Genomic DNA, 23,538 nt, shown 5'->3' with positions numbered 1-23,538 from the left:
AGGCAAAATTAAATTCCTGTATCTTCAATCTTTTCAATCAGTTTTTGATGACTTTATATAATATAGCTCACAATATGTTTTGTAGTAGTATTATGTGCTCTTAACTGCTACGCCATTTCTCTTGCCCAAGAATTATCTTTTAGACAGTATCATTTTAGTGCTTATTTTCTATTAAGTCTATACCTGTTTGCCAGTGTTAAACGGTATATAATGACACACATGTATTTTTACTTCTAGTTATTGCTCATGTAACAATTACTGAATTTATTTATTAGAAGGTATAACATTCATAGAGATTCTCCTCTTGAGCAAGTATTATTTCATCTTAGATTTACAGTTAAATATATAAATAGTAGTTATCAGTCTTCTTTACAAACTCTCCTCTGTCACTTAGACTAAATGAAACCCATCCTCAAATAAGATTAGGAAAGGCTCACTTGTAAAAACAGTACTTCTTCAGTTTTTGTGTATTCAGAACTGTGTTCTTAACCATGGTGCTAATAAGCACAGCTGGAGTCTTTTTTTTTTTTTGAGACAGAGTCTCTAGACCCCTATCAATCAAGTTTCCTTACCCTTGCCAATTAATTTTAAAAGGTTGGGAATGCAAGGGAGATGGCTTAATAGTTAAAGAGTACTTGCTGTTCTTATAGAGGACCTGGGTTCAGTTTCCAGCACTCACAGCATGGCTCATAACCATCCATAAATCCAGTTCCAGTTCTGACCTATGTAGGCATTGGGCATGCATGTGGTACACATACATACACACAGGCAAAAGAAAAAACTCATACATAGAAAAATAAGTCTAGCTGAGTGGTGGTGGCACACGCCTTTAACCCCAGCACTTGGGAGGCAGAGGCAGGTGGATCTCTGTGAGTTCGAGGCCAGCCTGGTCTACCGTGTGAGTTCCAGGAAAGGCGCAAAGCTACACAGAGAAACCCTGTCTCGAGAAAACCAAAAAAAAAAAAAAAAAAAAAAGAAAGAAAAAGAAGTCTAAAAAAATTAAACAAATTTTCATTTTTTTGTATTACTAAAGTCTATGGTTTATCTGAGTTAACTACTTGGTATTTTCTTCGTATAAAATGGATTACTTTAGTATTTATAATAGACATTTTTCAGAAAGATCTCTTAAATTAATTTTAAATATTAATTCTGTTCTATTGCTTTGGTATCTTAAGATATTATTTTTAATGCTTTATCAATGACACTTAATTTTTTTAATCAAATGTATTCTAATAGTCCATAATTTGTTCATTTTTAAAATTGGCTTCCTGAGTTCAGTCACCTCTGATTCCTATCTTCTTGGTTATGTCCTTTAATCTCATTTATTTATTTATTTTAATTTTTCTAAAGTTTCATTTATTTATGTGTGTGTTTGTGTATCTGTGTCTAGGTGAGTGTATAAACACGTAGCATGCAGAGGCCAGAAGAAGGCACTGGATGTTCTCCTATCACTTTATACCTGTTCCTTTGTGGCAAGGTCTCCCTGTACCTGGGGCTCAAGTTTTCTAGGCCTAGGCTAGGCTGAAAACCAACCCAGCAATTCTTCTTTTCTCTCCAACTCAGAGCTGGCATTATAGGCATATATAGAATGTATGATTTGCTATGTGGGTGTTGGGATCTGAACTTTGGTCTCCATGACTAGAAGCATGAAAGACTTTTTCCTTTGAGACAGGTTTTCACACTGTACCTTGGGTTGGTCCTTAAGCAATAAAATAATCTTGCCTCAGTCAGTCTTTCAAGTGCTGGGATTAAAGTACTATGCCTGGATTTCTTTTTCACTTTATTTAGTTCTTCGTTTTTTGAGACAGTCTTACTATACAGCCTCGGCTGGCCTGGAACTCTCTATGCAGACAAGGCTGGCCTTGAACTCAGAGATTCATCTGCCTCTGTCTCCTCAGTGCTGGGATTAAAGACATGTACCACTTCACAAAGCTTTCTTATATGTAATTTTTCTACTCATATTGTGAATCCTCCATATAGGCTCTAACAATAAGAATTTTGTAATGACTTTAAGATTTTCATTTCATAAATAAATACCTATACCAGCATAATACAGTTAATTTTGAAAAAATGAAGCGCCATTTTATTTCTTCTTTTTGACATCAGAGGTAGGATTTGATAAATTTATTTCTACAAGACTTTTAAGTCTTCTCTCCGCCTTTCTTCTTTCTGTTTATAACAAGATCTTCAAAGCATGCTTCCGTTTCCTCCCTGTTCTTTTACTTCTCTCAGGGAAAATGACTGTCTGAGACCTCAGCATCTATATACTTTCCAGTAGGTAGTATCCTCTCTGTAGCCAGTACCTGGAAGGCATTTCCAGTGTTGCTCTTCCCACTGGGAGTAAAGTTCTAGTTCTGGTCCTCCTCCTTCTCTTTATACACACTGTTCAGAATCTCTGGTTCTCAGGATTCTGTATTGTAACAATATTGAAGGTGTGGATTATGCTAGGATTTATTCAATCTCCTTGTTGCTACTTTTGATTGTGGAGAGATTGAGAACTGATTCAGGCAGTCATCTTTATTCCAGGACAATCCACAAGTCTCTACCATTTTATTTTCAATGAATTATTCTCTGCTTTCTAATAATTAGTAAATATGACTTTTAAATAGAATTCTACATCCCATCAAGGTTAATTTGAACTTCTTACAATCTTATCCTTCTGGAATTTGCCCAAAGAGATCCCTTTAATATGAGTAGCACAATGGAAGTATGGAAGAAAGGACAGAGGGAAGGATTGAAGCAGGGAAAAAGGAAGGAAAGAGAAATGTTGACAACGTGGTATAAGCCTATAATTCTCTCTGTCAAGAAGCTGAGGCAAGAGAATCATGAGTTCAAGGCCATCTTTGGCTCTACTCAAAGTTTGAGGCAACTTTGGACTACTCAAAAACAAATAAACAAAAGCAAATACAGTTAGCTCAGTCCAATTATAAAATAGTAAAATTATTGACATTGTATATGACAGATATCAATGGAGTAGTTATATCAGAAGAGTCATATAAACTGCTGATATACAAACATTCAAATCCTTACTTAAAATGATGAAGCCCAGTGGTTTATGAGTGCTTGCTGTACAAGCATGAGGCCCTGAGTTCAAACATTTAACGCTCACTTTAAAATGTGGGACATGGTTATGCATGGCTGGAAACCTGGAATTGGGAGGGAGAAGCTCAGTGGTCAGTCAACACAGTCTAAACAGTGAGCTTCTAGATCAGTAAAGGCAGAAAGTGACAGAGGAAGACACATGAACAAATGAGAATGCACCACATACTTACACCACATAAATACCACACCAAAAATAAAAATAATTTTTAAAAATTCAAAACAGGGGCTGGAAAAATGGCTCACAGGTTAAGGGCACTGGCTGATCTTCCAGAGGCCCTGAGTTAAACTCCCAGCAACCATATTGTGGCTCACAACCATCTGTTATGAGATCTGGTGCCCTCTTCTGGCTTGCAGGCATACATGCAGGCAGAACACTGTATACATAAATAAATAATCTTTAAAAAAAATTCAAAGAAGATGCAGTAGTTTAAAGTACAATGATGAAATCAGAACCGTTCAAAACAATGGACTATTGTACAGATTTTTGAGACTGAAGGTAATGGGTATCCATTTTACAGATTATCCATTTTTCAGTCAGACTTTATAAATCTAGGTAAAATAAAAATGACTAATTCCACTAAATTTTTAGAGTTCTTAAGCAAGAATGCCAATCTATCATCTTTTTTTTAAAACTCCCAATACTTGTATTTTTATAACTTGAATTGTATCACTTTAGCATACCTGATTTTTATATAACGTTTCCTTCAAACTGGTGAGAGCATGAATACGAACATCTACATTTTCATGTTGAATTGCTTTCATGGATAGCTGGAGAGTGGTTTGAAGGTCAGTACTCTCAGAAGTCTCCTAGACAAAGAGCAAAGAGACATACTTTATTAACTATCCAAACAACCTCTGAATAGCCTGTGTTTTCTATATAACATGTTACTATTAAAATAGCTAAACTGTAACCCAAGTAAAAGTTTTTCCATCCCCTTCTTTGCAAAGTCTATGTCATCAGTGTTTTTTAGGGGAAATTATTTTTATTCTAAAATCTTTAGAACTAGAGATTTTCTTCCAATTGAATAAAAATTTATCTAAACTAAGCACTTCTTGATAAGCAGTACATGCTTTCACTAATTTATAGAGGCTACATAATGATCTTGACCCAGGTCTGTGAACTCAGTAGATAATTCTATTAAATCCTTTCACTATCAAAGTATTCTATTTCTGTTCTGAAATTCTATGAAATCACAGTATTTTCATAATTTCATAAAGTTTTAAGATTTCAAGATGATCAAGAATCATTTAGATCTCATGTAGTGATACTATGATCTATAGCATAATATAACTGGAATCATCCCATATTTCCCCTCAGAAATGTAGAGAGGGTGGCTTCTATTTAAAATTAATTGTGTCTCTCACTGAAATAGGATGCGGTAGTGGTGCAGTAGAGCATGACTATAATTCCAGCATTTGGAATGCTAGGCAGGTAGATTAAGTATTCAAGACCAGCCTCAGCTACAAGAGACTGTCCCAAAACAAAGTAAAACAAAATAAAATTGTTTTAACTGGTAAAACTTCCCTCTTAGCCGGGCAGTGGTGGCTGTGGTGGCGCACGCCTTTAATCCCAGCAGTTGGGAGGCAGAGCCAGGTGGATCTCTGTGAGTTCGAGGCCAGCCTGGTCTCCAAAGCAAGTTCCAGGAAAGGCGCAAAGCTACACAGAGAAACCCTGTCTCGAAAAACAAAACAAAACAAAAAAACAAAAATCAACTTCCCTCTTTCCAAAGTCATGGATTCTCATTTATACTATCTAATCACCATCTTCTTTCTTTCTTTCTTTCTTTCTTTCTTTCTTTCTTTCTTTCTTTCTTTCTTTCTTTCTTCCCTCCCTCCCTCCCTCCCTCCCTCCCTCCCTCCCTCCCTCCCTCCCTCCCTTCTTCCTGAGACAGGGTTTCTCTGTGTAAACACCCTGGCTGTCCTGAATCTCACCCTGCAGACCAGGCTGGCCTTGAACTCACAGAGATCTGCCTGTCTCTGCCTCCCGAGTGCTGGGATTAAAGGCATGAGCTCTGATTGTAAAAGATCTTTTTTCAGTGTACCAGAATTCAAAAGCAATTTTGTATTTAAAATCTTCCATACCATAAGTAAAGAAATGAAATACCTTTCTATATTCCTGGAGAACTGCTTTTATCTTTTCTAATTCTGGATGATCAGGCAAAAAATATATTTCATGAAGAAAATCTTGCACAGCATCCCTAATAGAAAGAATTATTTGCACGACTATGAGTATAAAACAAAAGTTGAAAGTAAAGCTAATAAAATTCATACTTAAAAGCTCATTGTGATTATTTAAATGCAGAGTAATCTTGCTGGCCATGTCTACAGTCCCACCTAAATTAACAATTTAGCAATTACAACTAATTAGCAATTGTACTAGAAATAAGTCAGTGGTAGAGTGATTGCTTAGCATGAAAAATGCCTGGGCTCAATCCCTAGTATTACAACAACAACAACAAAAACCCAAAAAACAAACAAAAAACCCTCAAATTAAATAAAGTAAACAATTACAATAAAACATTTAATAATGGCAAATAATCAGAGACAAAAAAATCATCCTTGATAGTCTGTCACCATCAGTCCACAATAAACCATGTTTCTCAATATGCACTCATATATACAGCTCCTTATTCTTTAATCCAGAACTGGTACAAGAATTGCTTTATTGCTAAGTACATGAGGGAGAAGATATGCTGTGGATAGGAAAGAGCTTGGGCTTGGCAGTTTCCATTTTTGTGCTCAGGAAATACTGAGTCACCATGCAAGAAATCAAGCTATCAACATGGACAAGACACACAGAGAGAATGGCTCTGACATTACATGAACAGGGAGTCCACTTCAGTCTACTCTCTGAAAAGTGGCCATACCAGTGATCTCTGATAAGAACAACAGAAGAAACAGCAAGCTGAACTCAGCCTAAACTACAAAATTATGGGCAAATACAGGAGTTCACTATTTCTAAGGCATCACATTTGGATAACAAAAAGTAGTAGAAATCAATCCCCAAATATAAATTTTCATAAAGAGTTTTCAGAGAAAAATATGCAAATAATCCTTATTAATGTTATAACATTTTGGTTGCTTAAGTTATAAAAAAATCTTTTTAGGTTTAAGTACATTTTTAGTCCTAGTTTTTAGTAGTGAATAAAAAAATTAGAAATAGCTACCATGTGTGCTATTGGATGCTAAGTCCTGTGCTAGACAAGGGATGAACCAATAACCAAATGCATAATAATTCGTTTACTCAGGAGGGTGAGGGTCTACCTAGCACCAAGCTAAAGAAAATTTTTCTTATGACATGAAAAAGAAAAATTATTTTACCATCTATAACAAACAATAAGCATATGAATATTTGTTTAACAACTGAAAAGAGATGTAAAAAGCTATATTAGTGATTTATTGCTCTAGCATGTAGAAAACTAAAAAAAAACTAAAAGTATTTTCAGTGAGTATTTTCAGTGAATAAAAAGATATTAATCTTCCTGTTTTCATGACTGTATGTTTACTGGAATAATGTAAAGGAATGGCAACAGCATGTGGGTAGGCAGGTGTGTAGTACTTAAATTCTAACTTTTCAGAAGAATTATAATATACAAGTCAGTTAAGCAACAGGAAAGATATTTTCAGTTACAAAGCAGCCTGAGTGAAAATTTAAGTCGGGATAAAGTGTGGTCTGTTCTGCCATTAGTCCTGCTATAGTAAACAGTGGGATGAAAAATCAGTAGGAAAAAATTTCAAGATATAAGATGTGTCCAGCATTAAAGGTCAATCTAAACAATTTGCAAATCAGTGGTTAGAAAACAGAGAACCAGAGAACATTTCTCTATGTTGATAATACATTTAAAGAGACATTTTTTAAAGTAACAAAAATGTCATAAAAGTTTAAAGTAAGGAAGGCAAGTTCAAAGGTTAATGTGATGAAACAATAAGGAATTCCAAGTAACTAAGGTATGGTGCAGAAAATGACGACTATCCCTCTTAATCTTCCTCAGAGTATCCGATTTAATTGAGAAGAAAAGTAAAATTACCTTTACCAATTGAAAAAAAAAAAAATCAATGAAAAAAATTGCTGATCTATTAATAGATGAGTTTCAAATATATTTATAATAGAAACAACACCCACTGAAAATCCATGTACTCATTAAGTAGTTACATACCAGTAATTTTAATTTACTCAAGAACTCTACATTTTAAAACAGCAACTCCACATTCTCAAAGTCATACCAATACTTAGAGACATAAAAATACATTTTAAAGTATTTTAGGGCTGTAGAGATTGCTCATTTGGTAAAGCTTGCTGTGTAAGAACCAAGACCTGAGTTGGATCCCCAAGTAACCACAGGAAAGTATGTTACTGTAATACCAGCACCAAAGAGGCAAAGACAGGAGGATCCTTGGGGCTTTGCTGGCTAGCTAGATTAGAGGAATCAGTCAGGTTTTAAAAAGACTTTGTCTCAAAAAATAAGGTGGTGCCATTTAATCCCAGCACCCAGATCTCTGTGAGTTTGAGACCAGCCTGGTCTATATAGTGAGTTCCAGGACAGCCAGAGCTACATAGTGAGACCCTACCTCAATCAAACAACAACAACAAGAAAAAAAGGCGCGCGCGCGCACACACACACATGTATTTTATGTTTAATTTCAGTTTCAATACCTGTTTTCAATGATGAGGTAGTGAAAGATAGCAGCAGTTTCTTTTGGCTGCATGTGTATGAGAGGTAACAAAGCAACTATGACATGACTGAGCAGGGGGCCCAGGTAAGCATGATCCAGACAACGAACAAAGCAGTCCCATGCCCTAAGTGAAAAACAAAAATTAATTCAAAGTATTTTTATATTTGTAAAGTACTATCAATTAGTTGTTAGCTGAATAATAATGAGATTAAAGTAGCTTTTGATATAAAGATCAATGTACACACACACACACACACACACACACACACACACACAGAGTGATCTCTAAGTTATATTAAATCAAACAAAACTTAAAAACCCCAACTAATCAACCACACTACCAAATAAAACAAATAAAAACAAAGGTGAAACAGTATTTTGGGACAAGATCAATACAAAAGAAAACCTGAATGTTATGTTTTTATACATTTGCTTACACAGATAATCCATAAGGTTAGTACAACTTACAAAGATTTTTTTGACTTCACAATGCTATACACACATTTAGAAGTAATTTATTTGAAGGCTGGATGTAGTGATACACATCTCTGTTCTCAGCACTTGTAGAATAATGTCACAGAGTTCAAGGGCAGCCTGGGCTATGTAAGACTCACATAAAATTTTAATAATACTGCACAATTTTCCCCTGTGACACTAGGCAGTGATAGCAAGCCACAGTTTCTACTAATAGGTTTCATATAACCATGGGGGTGAACGATGGATATTGTACTTAACAACATACTACTGTGTTCAATAGACTACATAAGATACTCCACACTTTATTATAAACAGACTTCGTGTTATATGATTTTGACCAAATGAAAGCTACCATAAGTGTTTCGAGCTCATTTAATCCAGGCTACATTAGGCTATAGTGTATGGCAGGTTAGGTACATTAAAAATGTATTATCAGCCCCAGCTTGGTGGTGAATGCCTATAATTTCAATACCCGGAAGGCTGAGGTAGAGGACTGTTGACTTCTGGGTCAGCTTGGGCTACATAGCAAGACAGTGTCTCAAAAACATACAAAAAAAATTGTTCCAATTTGTGATATTTTCAACTTACAATGTGTTTATCAGGATGTCACACTCTCTCTCGACTCCTGCAAAGGAAGAACTAGCTATGCTTTTAAAGAGGGCTATCTGGGCCTGGTGGTGCATGCCTGAAAGTGCATCCCACTTGAAACGTAGATCAGGAGTTCAAGGTCACCACTATCTACATATGAAGTCAAATTTGAGGGCAGCCTGAGTTACATGACACCCTGCTCAAAATAAATAAATAAATGAATAAGCAAACAAACAGATGAAATTAAAGACAGGTATACTGGTGCAGGCCTGTAATTCCAGAAATCAGGAACCTGAGGTAGCGGTATGGCCATAAGAAAACAAAAAGACAGATAGGGTGGCACACACTTATAACCCCAGCTCTGCCCACACAGAAAGTTACAGGATAGCCTAGGAACTATGGAAGATGAAAGAAGTGGGTGAGAACTATGCTGGATAGTTTTATGTCAACCTAATACATGCTAGAGCTTTTTGGCAAGAAGGAATCACTATTAAGAAAATGCTCCCAAGAGATCAGCCTGAGGAGAAGCCTGTAGTACATTTTGATTGATGATTGATGTGCGTGGGCCCATTCCAAATGGTTACTACTCTTGGGTGAGTGGTTCTGGATAATGTAAGAAAGCAAACTGAGAAACCTATAAGAAGCAATCCAAAAAGCAGTACTCCTCGATGACTTCTGTGTCAGTTTCCACCTCCAGGTTCCTGCCTTGCTAGAGTTTCAGCCCTGACTTCACTCACTGATAGATTATAACCTGTCAATTGAAAGCTGAAATAAACCCTTGTTTATTTACAGCAATAGAAATCTTAACAAAGACAAAAAAAATGGTACCAGAATCATGGTGTAAATCATTGCTGTGATAGACCTGACCACTGGGTTTTAGGGAAGACTGTGGTGGCATCTGAACTTTGGGCTGGAAAAGCCATTGAATGCTCAGAGTGCAGGGGGCTGTTCTGTGGGAGCTTGGAAGGTAAGTATGTTGAGGGCAGTGCAGATAAAAGAAGTCTGACATATAGCTTCAGATGGATTCAAAGACTCTACTGAGGCTGTTTGATATTTTGAATTAGGAATCTGTAGTTCTGGTCAGCTGGGGCTGAAGAATCAGCTAAAATTAAGAAAAGACCAGCACCACTTAAGTGAAACCTTTGTTTAGTAAGTACAACTGATTCTGGTTAGCTAGAACTAAGAAATTAGTACAGATTTAAAAACAAAAACAAAAACAAAAAATGATTGGCAACCTTGAAGATCATAAATCTGGGAATATTTCTTCAGGGCCAGCACACAGAACCTGTGGTTCAAAGGGGCCAAGGCTGCATCTCATGCTGGCAGCTGAACTTGGTACTGAAGGAGTCACACATGAGGTACTGGTTTTGAAGGAATGAAGGGGTTATAGGAGAGTAGCTGAGGTTTGGCACCATGCGGCAGGGTTAGGATGCCTGAAGAGAGCCCAGTAGAGGCTTCTAGTGACAGCCCAGCATTTTAGAGATGTTAGTACTATGGACAACTACAAGGACAGCAGCAGCTCTGAAACGGAGCCAACCTGATCCTAGATGACAAGGTGCAAGTGGTATGGATGACAGAGCCAGAAGAGTATGACTACCCAAACCCCTTGGTGCACACAAGAGCATGCGTTAATTAATCCTAGACACTGGATACTGAGTTACTTACACTGTTGGGAATTTGGCTTTGATTGTTCAGACTGTGACTGTGCCCTGGTTCTTCCTTCTTGCAGTAAGAAAGTATGTTATTTATTTTTTATTTTATAGGAGCAAACAGTTAAGCAACTTTGAAATTTTAGTGAGACTTAAATGTTTTAAGGAAATTGAACTTTTAAAGTTGGAATTTAAATTTTAAAATTGGGATTTTAAAACTGGGACTTTTAAAAGTTAGGATGTTTTATATGTGACATCAACCATACCATCTTGGGGAAGAATAAAAAAAGAAAAGTTATGATTTAATAAGTGATGTGTTTGTGTGTCAAGTCGACAGGGGTCAATTGTACTGGCTAGTTTAATGTCAACTTGATGCAAAGTTATTTTGGAAGAGAGCACCTAAATTGAAAAAAATGTCCCTACCAGATCAGCCTGCTGTAAGAACTCAAGTTAATATTACCTAGAAATACAATAAAACATATCAATTAAGACTGTCATTTACCTGCAACATAACTCAGGAAAATCATCCTTGAATGTGAGGCCAGTTCTCAGTGTGGTCATCATTTTCATTCTCACAGAACTGACATATTTAGGTCCCATCAACTTCATCAAAGACATCAAACTATTCAAGGCCTACAAAGAAAGTAGTGGTTAAAAACAGAACTTATAAACAAGATGCCAGAGCAGAGAAGTGGCAGAAGTAAGTGCTGCCTCCACAAATGTCAAGGTATCAATGGAAACAATACAAAAAGTCTAATAAATGCTGGCCAGTTTTTTTGTTGTTGTTAACTTACATGAGAACCAAGAATCTGAAAAACTCAAGGTGCATTCTTATTTTTGTTGCCCTTGAAGGTGTTCTGCTCCTTTGATCCAGTGGTCCTCTAAAACAATAAATCTTGACATTTACTAAGGATACAATACATTTTAATTTTCTTCAAATATGTCTCACACCACTAACATAAGTTCAGATACAGATTGAATTTAAAAGTTATTTATAAAATATTTTTAAAGGTTTATTTATTTATTATGTATACAGTGTTCTGCCTGTATGCCAGGAAAGGGCATCAGATCTCATTATAGATAGTTGTGAGCCATCATGTAGCTGCTGGGGATTGAACTCAGGACCTCTGGAAGACCAGCCAGTGCTCTTATCCTCTGAGCCATTTCTCCAGCCCCATTATAATATAATTTAAACAGAATGCCTCATAATAGTCAATAATGGTCTTAATGGTACTAAACTCAAAATGTTCTGAATTTAATACAACAGACGACTGATGGATATACTTAGAATAGAAACAGAATGAGGACTGCATCAATAGTTCTGGGTTCTAATGAATGGATAAAGAAAGTCTCCGGTGAATCTTATGCATGTACTAAGAAGTTACCACCCCTGTGTTGAAACCCCATGTCCAAAAGCAACTTGAGGAGGAAAGGGTTTATTTGGCTTATGCTTCCACATCACTGTTCATCACTGGAAGGAAGTCAGGACAGTAACTCAAACAGAGCAGGAACCTGAAGTCAGGAACTGATGCAGAGGCCATGGAAGGGTGCTGCTTAAGACTTGCTCCTCATGGCTTGCTCAGTGTGCTTTTATTAGCACCCAGGCCACAAAAAAAAAAAAAAAAAAAGTTCCGGGGTGGCCCTACCCACTATGAGCTGGGCCCTCCCTCTTGGATCACTAATTAAGAAAATGCTCTACAGGCTTGCCTACAGCCCAATCTTATGGAACTATTTTCTAAATTGAGGGTTCCTCCTCTCCACTGACTCTACCTCTCAAGTTGACATAAAACTAGTCAGCACATGAACTAAACCATATAAGTTATAGCTTATAACATAAATTCTATTTTAAGATTCAAAGTCATTCAGTCTCTTGTTTGGCATAAATGTTTGGGAAGCCATATAGATGGAATTAGACGTTACTGAAAATTTACTTGTTAACACTGAAATAATAGTCACTGACTTAGAATTTGTAGCTAAATTTGTCTGTATGTCTTACATGGGTCCTTAAAGTTAACAGAAGGGGAATGCATACTGAACTAAAAGCTGCCACTGGGCCAGCAAGATGGCCTTCAAGGGAAAGGCTAGCTGCCATGCCTGACAACTTGGTTCTAGCCCTAGGACCCATAGAGTGCAAGGAGTGTACTAACTCCTGCATACTGTCCTCTGACCTTTATATGAGCACTGTTACATAGTCATGCTAACACACATACACACTAAAAACAGAGATACCAACATTGGACCCAGGTGAACCAATAAAATTCAATTATGCAATTGATGCTCAAGCTCTCAGTTACTGTTGTCTTATGTCTTCCACTGGGCTAGATATCATAATGACATAGATTGTTAGTATTATTACAAGTAAAGCTAGTTGAGCAAGGTGGCTGTCATAATCCTAGCACACAGGAGGCTGGGGCAGGAGGGCTACCGCAAATTCAAAGGCACCCTGAGCTATAGCAACAAAAATATAGTGTTAACCTGGGTGAGTCTGACCAAAAATAATGATTCTGAAATGTTCTTGGAAGCTAGACTCAAACTGTACCTGAAGTTACATTATCTTTGCCTATTTAGTAACAGAGCCAACAAATTCTTTAGGCCAGCTTAAGTTGGGTTTCCTATTTCTCATCATCAGTGAGTGCTACAATTTCTATTTTTACAATGTCTAAAAAACAAATATATAATACTCAGTAATAAATATCAAACATTTGGTTGCTTTTCTTTTTTGACAGTCTCACACTTGGCTAAGGCTTGCTTGGAGCCCACTATGTACCCCAGGCTGGCATCAAACTCTCAGCTATTCTTTCAGCCTCAATTTTCCACATGCTGAAATTACAGGTGTAAGCTACCATTCTTAGCTTGTTCACTAACTTTTTATATTTGAATGTTTATAACTGGAAGCAAAACTCATATTTCCTCAATAATCAATATGAATTTTATTCTAGTCCCTTGGAATTCAAATACAACTACTTACCATTTTCTTACCTTCAATGCCAACACTGGAGCTTAGTAACTGCATATTAAAAAAGGCCAGAATGCCCAACAATTTCGGTTGCAAATAATCAGCCTATGGATTTAAAGAAAGGATATTATTTGTTTTATATATAAAGTGTCTCTCTTCTTTCCCTTTGAACCTGAGATTTATTACAGAATTCCTAGTGGGCAGCTTTCTACCACTGAACTATACCAGGCAGGAAAAATATCAAGAAAAGAGCTAGTGATGCATGATAATTGAAATATGTCCCAAGGTAGCATGGCTTAAGGTTAAGGAACCTGATTCAGGGTTACAGTCACCGCTAAGCGCAGAAGAGGAAGAGTCTGTACTAGTATACAGTGAAGGGAAGTTAGGTATTTATCCTACATGTCTCTTTAGCACATAGAAACTCTTACCAAGCAAAGGAATTTTTGGTTTGTGAGCCTTTTTGTGTAAATCATCATTAATTTTTTTTTTAGATTAGCAAAGTATTGGGTTTAATTATAGTATCTCCATAATATATATTTTGTAAACTTCTGATTTAGATTGAAATTAAACTTTGGCATAAGAAACCACAATTCACTAATTATAAGGTTTTTATTTATGTTCTTAAATGAAATGTGGGTATAGGTAGCACTCAAATCTACATAAATATTTTAATTTTAATTAAAGTTCCTGGCATCCAGACAAATAGTACTTTAAGTATGTATGCCTGCCATTCACCAAATATATACTACCATGCTAGGTACATGTGTATAAGATAGGCATTAATATACATGGCAAATTAGTAAGAGGCACTAATCCACTCATAAACATGATTGTGACAGAGCTATAAGAAAATAAACATGGCAGAGGCAGGCGGATCTCTGTGAGTTCGAGGCCAACCTGGGCTACAGAGTGAGTTCCAGGAAAGGCACAAAGCTACACAGAGAAACCCTGTCTGGGGGAAAAAAAAAGATTTAGGGCTGGAGAGATGGCTCAGAGGTTAAGAGCTCTGACTGCTTTTCCAGAGGTCCTGAGTTCAATTCCCAGCAACCACAAGGTGGCTCACAACCATCTGTAATGAGATCTGGTGCTTTCTCCTGGCCTGCAGGTATACATGCAGGCAGAATAATGTATATAAATAAATAAATAATATTAAAAAAAGAAAATACACACACACACACACACACACAAGAAAAGAAAAGAAACACAAGCACATGATAGAAACTGGAAAATGAATATAGCTAGGGTTGATAAGGACACTTTGCAGAATGAAATACATGCAGGAAATTATTACTGTAAGTACAGAGACCATCTAAAGCCAACAGCTAAAACCTGGAAGTTTGCTGTTCTTAAAAACAAAGCCATCAGAGCTACAGCAGTGAAAGGAAGAGTTTAACAAAAGGAAGGTGGAAAGGCACACTGTTGCACATGGTCTTACAGATTTAATTTGAAGAGCTTACACATTATTTTCAGGTTTTAGTAGGAGAAATGGGTAGATAATGGCACAAAACACCATTGCCCAAAGTAGGGAAGATTAGGGGAAACAAGTCAAGGAAGAAAAGGCTCCTTTGGGGTCCAAGGTTACACACAGATAGTTCAATGTAAGGTAGCTGCTGTGCTGGATGACAACTTAACACAGGCTAAGGTCACCTGAGAGGAGGGAATCCCAAGAAAATACTTCTGTCAGATTGGGCTGTAAACAAGCATGTAGGGAATTTCTTAATTAGAGATTGATGGGGGAGGGCCCAGCCAAATGTGGGTAGGGTCACCTCTGGGCTGGTGGTCCTGGGTTCTATAAGAAAGCAGGCTGGCCTCGAACTTGTGATCCTCCTGCTTCCGCCTCCTTCAGCAAATCCTACCAGCGTGCGCCACCACAACCCGTGGCTTCATGTTCCAAATACCAGAATTACATCATGGAAGGTGTGAAGGCCACCACCAAAGATACATCCCTTCAGCCAAGAAATGTCCCAAACCGGTACACCTTTCCTTGTCCTTACTGTCCTCAGAAGAACTTTAATCAGGAAGGACTTGTAGAGCACTGCAAATTATCACACAGCGCGGATACCAAGTCTGTGGTTTGCCCCATATGTGCCTCAATGCCCTAGGGAGACCCCAGATACCAAAGCGCCAACTTCATGGAGCATATCCAACGCTGCCACCGCTTTTCCTATGACACTTTTGTGGATTACAATGTGGATGAAATGAAGATGACATGATGACCAGGTGCTGCAGTGCTCCATCATTGACCAGTGAGCTGGGGCCTCGCTGTCCACCTCATTCTGGAGCTTCCATTACCATTAGGTGTGAGCCCTTGACTCCTGCAATGCACATATAATGCAGTTCTGGAAATGAGCCATGGCACCGGACAGGGTCACTTCTCCCAGGGTGACAGGACCCTAAGCAGAGCCGTTTCCTTTGGGCTTTTGCTGACATCGTCTTCCCTGCTGGTAACCTTGTTTGTCCGTGGTCTGCTCTCACACACCTCAGCTACTGCCTCCTTTAAGAGTCCAGCTTCTGTCCCCACATGTTCTTGTTTCACAGTCATCCTGCTGTCCAGTGTTCATCTCTTAGGTCTCCCAGCCAGCCAGGCCCTTCCCTGGGCCATGAATAGCACAATAAAACTGAGACTCCTTTCCTTGGCCCTGAGGTATCTGGGCTCTGCTGTGTACCAGACAGGGCAGGGCTGCGCTCTTCTTTTCTTCCTGGGTAACCTTGGGGTTTCACAGACTGATGCTGGAGGTTTTGGTTACTGCTGTTTCCCTACACCTCCTGCACATCCATAGAACTGACGGCTTCTGTCTTAAATGCCTGACAGTGCCTTTTTAGGATAAGGTGTCACCATAGAGATGTAGTGCAAGTGTTGGGTAGCAAAGCTGGGGTGCATTCATCTGTAAGTGGAGAGGTGTGGCTTTTGGTTCTCTTTCACACTGATGAGTGTTCCCAGATGGCTGGGTCACGTGCCCCTCTGCTGGGTATCTGCTGATATTCTTGCTCTGAAGAATGAAAGAGTCCTTGGGTGATGGGAGGAGGGAGGGGACTAACGGCTGTATGTGCTGCTTGGTAACTTGATGAAGCTGAGCGTTATTGCTGTCATACAGGCCTCCTTGCTTAAGTATGTGTTTTAAAACCCTGCCTCTCAGTGCAAAGGCTGTGGCAAAGCCAGGGTCATACTCACTTGTCTCTTCAAAGCCCCTGTTGGGAAGTTAAGAAAGTTAGGCCCCTGCCGAAGTTGAGAAAGGCAGTCTGCTGGAGACTCTCTTGAGTCTTGAAGTCCAGCACATTTTTTATAGTAAAATGGACACCACCAGGCCGATCAGCAGGACAGACCTAGGGCTTGGGGGTATGTCGTATCTCCTGTTGTGTGGCTCTGGTCCAGCTGAGACTGCATGCAGTAGTGTGCTTTTGATGCCATACATCACTGTGGCCTCTGCATGCCAGGGAAAAGCTAATTCAGATCCTCCTAACCAGCAGAGTCGGGTAGGATCACTTTCCCAATGTTACTGTTTAGAGGGCCCAGATAATTACCACTTCACTAAACCCTCTGGAAAGGTTTGCTCAGGAGACACCTGGAGGGAAGTCTGGCACGGGCATAGCTGTGCAGCAGTGCAACAGGAACCTCTTGTCCTGCCTCTCGTTCACTATTTCTAATACAGTTACTTTCCAGAAAGCCTAGTTATGTTCTGGCTTCTAAAAGGTGAAATACAAATAAATTTCATAATTTATCTGTGGTGGTATTGTGTTCCTCAAAATATTGTGTGTTCCCTGAAATAAACATATCTGGGGTCAGAGAACAGACAGCCACTAGAACAAAGCCAAAAATGGTGGCTAGAAAATGGGAAGAGTAAGCTATAGCAGAAGTTGGGCGGTGGTGGTACACACCTTTAATCCCAGCATTTGGGAGATAGAGCTAGCTGGATCTCTGAGTTCAAGGCCACTTTAGAAACAGCTAAGCATGGTGACCATGCCTTTAATCCCAGAAACACAACCTTTAATCCCAAGGAGTGGGGGCAGAAAGAGAAAGGTATATAAGGTGTGAGGACCAGGAACTAAAGAAAAAAGCATGTAGGAAAAAAAGCATGTAGTTAGTTAAGCATTTGGTTGGTTAAGCGTTCAGGCTTTGGAGCAACACAGTTCAGCTGAGATTCATGTGGAGGAGGACTCAGAAGCTTCCAGCCTGAGGAAACAGGATCACCTGAGGAACTAGCAAGGTGAGATAGCTGTGGCTTGTTCTGTGTCTCTGATCTTCCAGCAATCACCCCAATAACTGGCCTCAGGTTTGATTTTATTAATAAGACTCTTTAAGATTCACGCTATATTTATCCAAAAAAAAAAAAAAAAAAAAAAAAAGCAGGCTGAGCAAGCCAAGGGGAGCAAGCAAGCAAGCAGTACTCTTCCATAGCCTCTGTATCAGCTTCTGTCTCCATGTTCCTGCCCTGTTTGAGCTCCTGTCCTGACTTCCTGTGATAAACTGTGATGTGGACGCATCAGCCAAATAAAAGCCTTCCTCCCCAAGTTTCTTTGATCATGGTGTTTCATCACAGCAATAGTGACCCTAACTAAGACATTTGCCTAGCTTATACAAAGCTCTATGTTTGATCCCCAGCACTGCAAACTGGCCTCCTTAAAATTCTCTTTTAGAACCAGCACTAGTTGTTAAATATATCAGATAAACATTTGTGTGCATGCCATCGATTTCCTCCTAGGATCTAACCTATATAAACCCCAAAGTTCAAAGTTCACAGTTTAAAAGTTTGAATTGAAACGTTAACAATGCAATCATCAAATCATCCTATCAAAGCAAGGAATCAAATGAGATCATGATGACAGGGCAGAGCCAGTTACACTACCACAAACCACTCCAACATGAAAAAAAAAAAATAAAGCTGAAAAATAAAGAGAAAAGAGAAAGCTGGATGTGCTGGCACAGGCCTATAATCTGAGAACTCAGGAACCAGAGGCAGAAAGATAAGAGGTTCAAGGCCATTCTCAACTACACAGGGACTTTGAGGTAAGCCTGGATTTTATAAGGCTGTTTCAGAACTAACAAGCAAGCAAACAATAACAAAAGCAGAAACCACATCTTTCTTTACTCCAAACAAAGAATTTGATTTAGCTTGCTTTGTCAAGGATTAGTTTTAAGAAGAAACAAGATGAAGGGAAAGCTGTAAATATATAATAAACCTTGTTTACTTAGTGAAAAATAAGTCATGCCAGGTGTGATGTTGCACACTTTTAATCCCAGCACTAGTAGGCAGATCTCTGAGAGTTTGAGGCCAGTCAGGTCTACAAAGTGAGTTCTGAAAAATAAAATCCCAAGAATCACCTGGAAATCCACATTTTCAAAGATACATTTGCAGCTAACATCTTCTGTGACCATACAACTTTAACCTTTTCTAAAAGCAAAATTCTGGTTGGGGATTTAGCTCAGTGGTAGAGCATTTGCCTAGCAAGCGCAAGGCCCTAGGTTCGATCCTCGGCTCAAAAAAAAAAAAAGAAAAAAAAGAAAAATTCCAATTAAATTAAAAAAAAAAATACCTATACTTGGAAAATGGGGGCAAGGAATTTCCTCAGCTTCTTAAGTAGCTACAAAAAAGGAGAAAAACAAACCAAATATCATGGGCCTTACCATCAGTTCAGGTGTTATGATATCTCGTGATCCCTGATATGGATCATCATGAGATGCAAATGAGGCAAGTATTGACAAACCATTGAAAACATGTTGATAATGTTCTCCAATACGCAGCAATAATTCATTGTGCAAGCCTTGAAAATCCTGTGTTAACAGGCTCCCCAACTCAATTTCTGTTTCATTCTAAAGATATTAAAAACAATTGTTTTCCTCATATTAGCATCCAAAAATAAGTACAGATTTTTAACATGTTACTAGTAAAAGCTCTAGGTCAGATGGCATAGCTTACTAACAGAACTAAGAAAAGACACTGGAAAGGAATTCTAACCTTCTTCTCTCCCGATAGGTCTCCCATGGGCTATATGCAATGAAGAAAAGCGACCAGACTTAATTTTGAAATAATTTTTGAAAAGTCTTATGTTTGCCTAAGGTCTTTTAACACCAGCAACACAGTATTTACAGATGCATGGACCCTGGCGCAAGGACAGTGCTACACAGCAGGTTTTTGGTCAGAATAATGGAGTCTAAATTTTAGCTGTCATTTATAAATAGTCCTGTGATTTGGACAAGTTAGCTAATCTAACCTCTCACTGCCTTAGTTTCATCATCTATGGAACAAAACACTGGTTGAACATTCCTAATTAAAACCCTAATTAAATATCAATTCTTTAACACTGTTACAATACCAGAGGCAGAAAATTTCATACTTCACTTTAAAAGACAAGTTCCAGTCAAAATGCAGGCACATTGAAAATATTGTATAAAATTATCTCTTTTGTTGTGGATTTTCAAAACAGGGTTTCTCTGTGTAACAGCCTTAGCTGTCCTGGAACTCCCTTTGTAGACCAGGCTGGCCTTGAACTCATAGAGATCTAAGTGCTGGGATTCAAAGCATGCACCAACAACCAATTTTGCTATACATTTGTGTGTGAAACATGAATGAATTCTGTGTTTAGACTTTGGTTTCATCCTCAAGATATCTCATTATATATATGCAAATGTTTCAAAATACAACAAAAAGAATCAAGGAAAAATCTGAAATCTTGTCTCAAGCATTGTGTACAGGAGATAAGATGTACTACCTCCATCTTGCCAAATAACTGATATGACCTGGATAGTATGTGGACAGAGAAGGTTCTGAGGTCTTTGATGTGGTTGAAGACTAGATAGTTATAATTTCCTCAATTATAATAAAAGATAAGTTAGATATAAAACCTTAGACTCACAAATAGATAGGATATCTTCTTTAATATTGTAACTGTAATTCTTGCTTGATAATTGTTTTGTTATCTGAAATTTTACTATATAAAAGTTAAAACCTTGCTTTTTGAAAAAAAGAAAAGGGGAAGTGCTGTGGGATGGTCTGTATGTCAAATGTGTTGCTCTGGTTGATTAAAATAAATAAAGTGCTGATTGGTCAGTAGCCAGGCAGGAAGGATAGGGTAGGCGGGACAAGGAGGAGGAGAATTCTGGGAAGTGGAAGGCTGGGTGGGGAGACACTGCCAGCTGCCACCATGACAAGGAAGATGTAAGGTCCTGGTAAGCCATAAGCCACGTGGCAAAGTATAGATTAATAGAAATGGGTTAATTTAAGATAGAAGTAGATAACAAGAAGCCTGCCACGGCCATACGGTTTAGAAGTAATATAAGAGTCTGAGTGATTATTTTATACGTGGGTTGTGGTACCGCAGGGGCTTGGTAGCACCTGGAGAGAAGCTCTCCAGCAACAAATAATATTTATACATATTCTTACAACCTATAAATTACTCACTGTTCTTCCTACATTACAATGTTACAATCGTTTTTTCCAATAACATTAACTTAAATAAAAGAATAAAACACATACAAATATTCAAATACCTTCAGATAATGAAGGGCACGTTCCAATTCATCTTTGGAACAAGAACAAACCAAATGAGAAAAAATATATTTGAAGTTATTTATTAAAATCTCCCGATGATTGATATTTAATTGTTTTCCTAAAGTCCGAATGAGAACAGATGCTGCAGGGATGGCTTTGGCAGCAAGGTCAGGCAGTAGAACTTGTAATGTCCTCTGAAAAAGAACACAATAATAATCAAAATGTACATTTGTTTGGGTGATAAATTGTTCAAATAAGCTGTCTACAAAAACTTTCTTATACTTATATTTAGCCTTGCCATTTACTCACTTGAGTATAATACACTGATATTACTATGATTCAGGCCCTGTATATACAGCAATAATCAAAACAGACAAGACACAGAGCTTCTATCATATGCATTAAGAGACAGTAAGGAAATAAAAGTAATGAAGACTGGATTCATTCTTCATTCCTATTACATTGCATGCTAACTTAAAAGAAGTGAATTTCTCATGAGTATGTGTTAAGACATATGCACACTCTAAAGTAAAAGTCCTAAATCTGAAGTATCCTTTCCTGCATTTAGAGAATAAGCATGTAGAGGATAACCAGATATGCAAACTTAAGGAATTTGTAGGGGCTGGAGAGATGGCTTAGAGGTTAAGAACACCAGCTGCTCTTCCAGAGGAATAGGGTTCAATTCTCAGCATCCACATGGTAGCTCACCACTGTCTGTAACTCCAAGATCTGACACCCTCAAACAGATATACGTACAGGCAAAACACCAATGCACATAAAAATAATTATTGAAAAAAAGAATCTTTTTAGATTATAGAATTGATGCTGCAACATTACAGAAAACGATTAAGCACATCTAACACTCCAATATTGCAACAAATCTACTTTCATTTTTGATCCATTTCTTTTAAGATCTAGTTCATTAAATTCATACAAAATCCAAAGGTAAAATAGTTATGATTTTGTTTATTTATTCTACATGTACCTAATGAATACAACTACATGTAAGTCATTATTCTAAACATGAAATGTGACAATGAACAAGATCCAGCCTTTGCCTAAGGGGTGGAACATTCTGTCACTCAAGAGACTGAGACAGGAGGATAGCACATTTGAGGACAGCTGTGCTATAGAATGAGACTGCGTCCAAAACAGAAAGAAAACAAGCAACAATAAACAAATAGGTTTGCCTTCATAGACATACATACCTTATGTTACTCCTTTTAACTTAGTTATACTTCATAAAGATGGCTACATAAAATGGCTTAAATTTAGACATTTAGTTTCTTCTCAGAATTTTATTTTGCCAATGGGTAATCCGTGGCTTAGATGGAATTAATGAGTAATAAGGTATGACTATCTCTGTGGTTCTTATAATATACCATCCCATCTTCTTTGTATATATAGCCAATTTACAAGCAATTTAAGTTTGTTAAAATAATACTGTAGGAAAAACCTTTGTATGAACCATTGTCACAATTTATTAAGATTAATAATAAACCTGACTTTGGGGCCAAGATGAGAAGACAATATATTCCATCAACCTTTAAACCTTAGCACTAATGAATTTCACAGGCTTCCTAAAACATTTCATGGTACAAAGTCTGAAATTTGAATTCATACCACTAATTCTGTATTTTATAATTCAACTTTTGTTGTTGTTGTTTTTTAAGACAGGGTTTCTCTGTGTAGCTTTGCGCCTTTCCTGGAACTCACTCTGTAGCCCAGGCTGGTCTCGAACTCACAGAGATCCACCTGCCTCTGCCTCCTGAGTGCTGGGATTAAAGGTGTGAGCCACCACCACCTGGCATAATTCAACTTCTTAAGGGTAAATATTAGTTTTTCAATAACCAATGGAATCTAGGATGGTACAAAAAACATAAAAACTCAGATAGTTAAGTTAACCTGAATATGGTATCACTGAATATGATATATAGAACAGAAAATAAAGATCTATATAAATTTAAGTTTTACTGTGTAAGCAATAATTTCATCAAAGTATAAATAAATATAGTTAGGGGATAGTGAGGTAGCTCAGGTGGTAAAGAGCATGCCAAATAAGTATGAAGACCTGAGTGCAATCCCCAGAAAAATGCTGGGCATGCTGACACATGTTTGTAATCCCAGTGCTATGGAATCAGAGATAGGAAAATGATAAAGGCTTGCAGCCCAGCCATTCAAACTTAGCTGGCAAACTTCCAGGGTATTGTGGCAGACCCTGTCCTCAACACTCACCCCTCCAAAATTGATGAAGTCTGAGCAACAACAGCCAAAGTTGTCTTCTGACCTATGCACGCACTCACGTACACAAAGCATGTAATTTTGAAAATGTAGAGTCCATATGTCCTAAATATGCTTGTAAGTTTTTCCTTAAAAAAACAAACAAACAAGCCGGGCAGTGGTGGCGCACGCCTTTAATCCCAGCATTCAGGAGGCAGAGCCAGGTGGATCTCTGTGAGTTCGAGGACAGCCTGGTCTATAGAGCAAGATCCAGGACAGGCACCAAAGCTACACAGAAAAACCCTGTCTCGAAAAACCAAAAAAAAAAGAAAGAAAGAAAAAACAAACAAACAAATGAAATGTTAAATTGAAAACTTCAAATAAG

At 37.9% G+C, this 23,538-nt stretch overlaps 1 protein-coding gene across 1 annotated transcript in view; it reads right to left on the bottom strand.

The window, feature by feature from the left end:
• Positions 1 to 23,538, bottom strand: part of Atr (ATR serine/threonine kinase) — a 116,396-nt gene that overhangs the window by 71,796 nt on the left and 21,062 nt on the right. Inside the window, exons 15-21 of the mRNA XM_036192592.1 lie at positions 20,933 to 21,127; positions 19,070 to 19,255; positions 13,459 to 13,551; positions 10,993 to 11,123; positions 7,757 to 7,900; positions 5,207 to 5,300; positions 3,784 to 3,909 (exon numbers count right to left, since the gene is read on the bottom strand). Of these exons, the coding sequence (XP_036048485.1) occupies positions 3,784 to 3,909; positions 5,207 to 5,300; positions 7,757 to 7,900; positions 10,993 to 11,123; positions 13,459 to 13,551; positions 19,070 to 19,255; positions 20,933 to 21,127 (969 nt within the window). The remainder of the gene's footprint in view (positions 1 to 3,783; positions 3,910 to 5,206; positions 5,301 to 7,756; positions 7,901 to 10,992; positions 11,124 to 13,458; positions 13,552 to 19,069; positions 19,256 to 20,932; positions 21,128 to 23,538) is intronic.

Source organism: Onychomys torridus, chromosome 7 (genome assembly GCF_903995425.1).
Source record: "Onychomys torridus chromosome 7, mOncTor1.1, whole genome shotgun sequence".
NCBI lineage: Eukaryota > Metazoa > Chordata > Mammalia > Rodentia > Cricetidae > Onychomys > Onychomys torridus.
The sequence above is the reverse complement of the archived record's forward strand: the minus strand, read 5'-3'. Positions and strand labels throughout refer to the sequence as shown.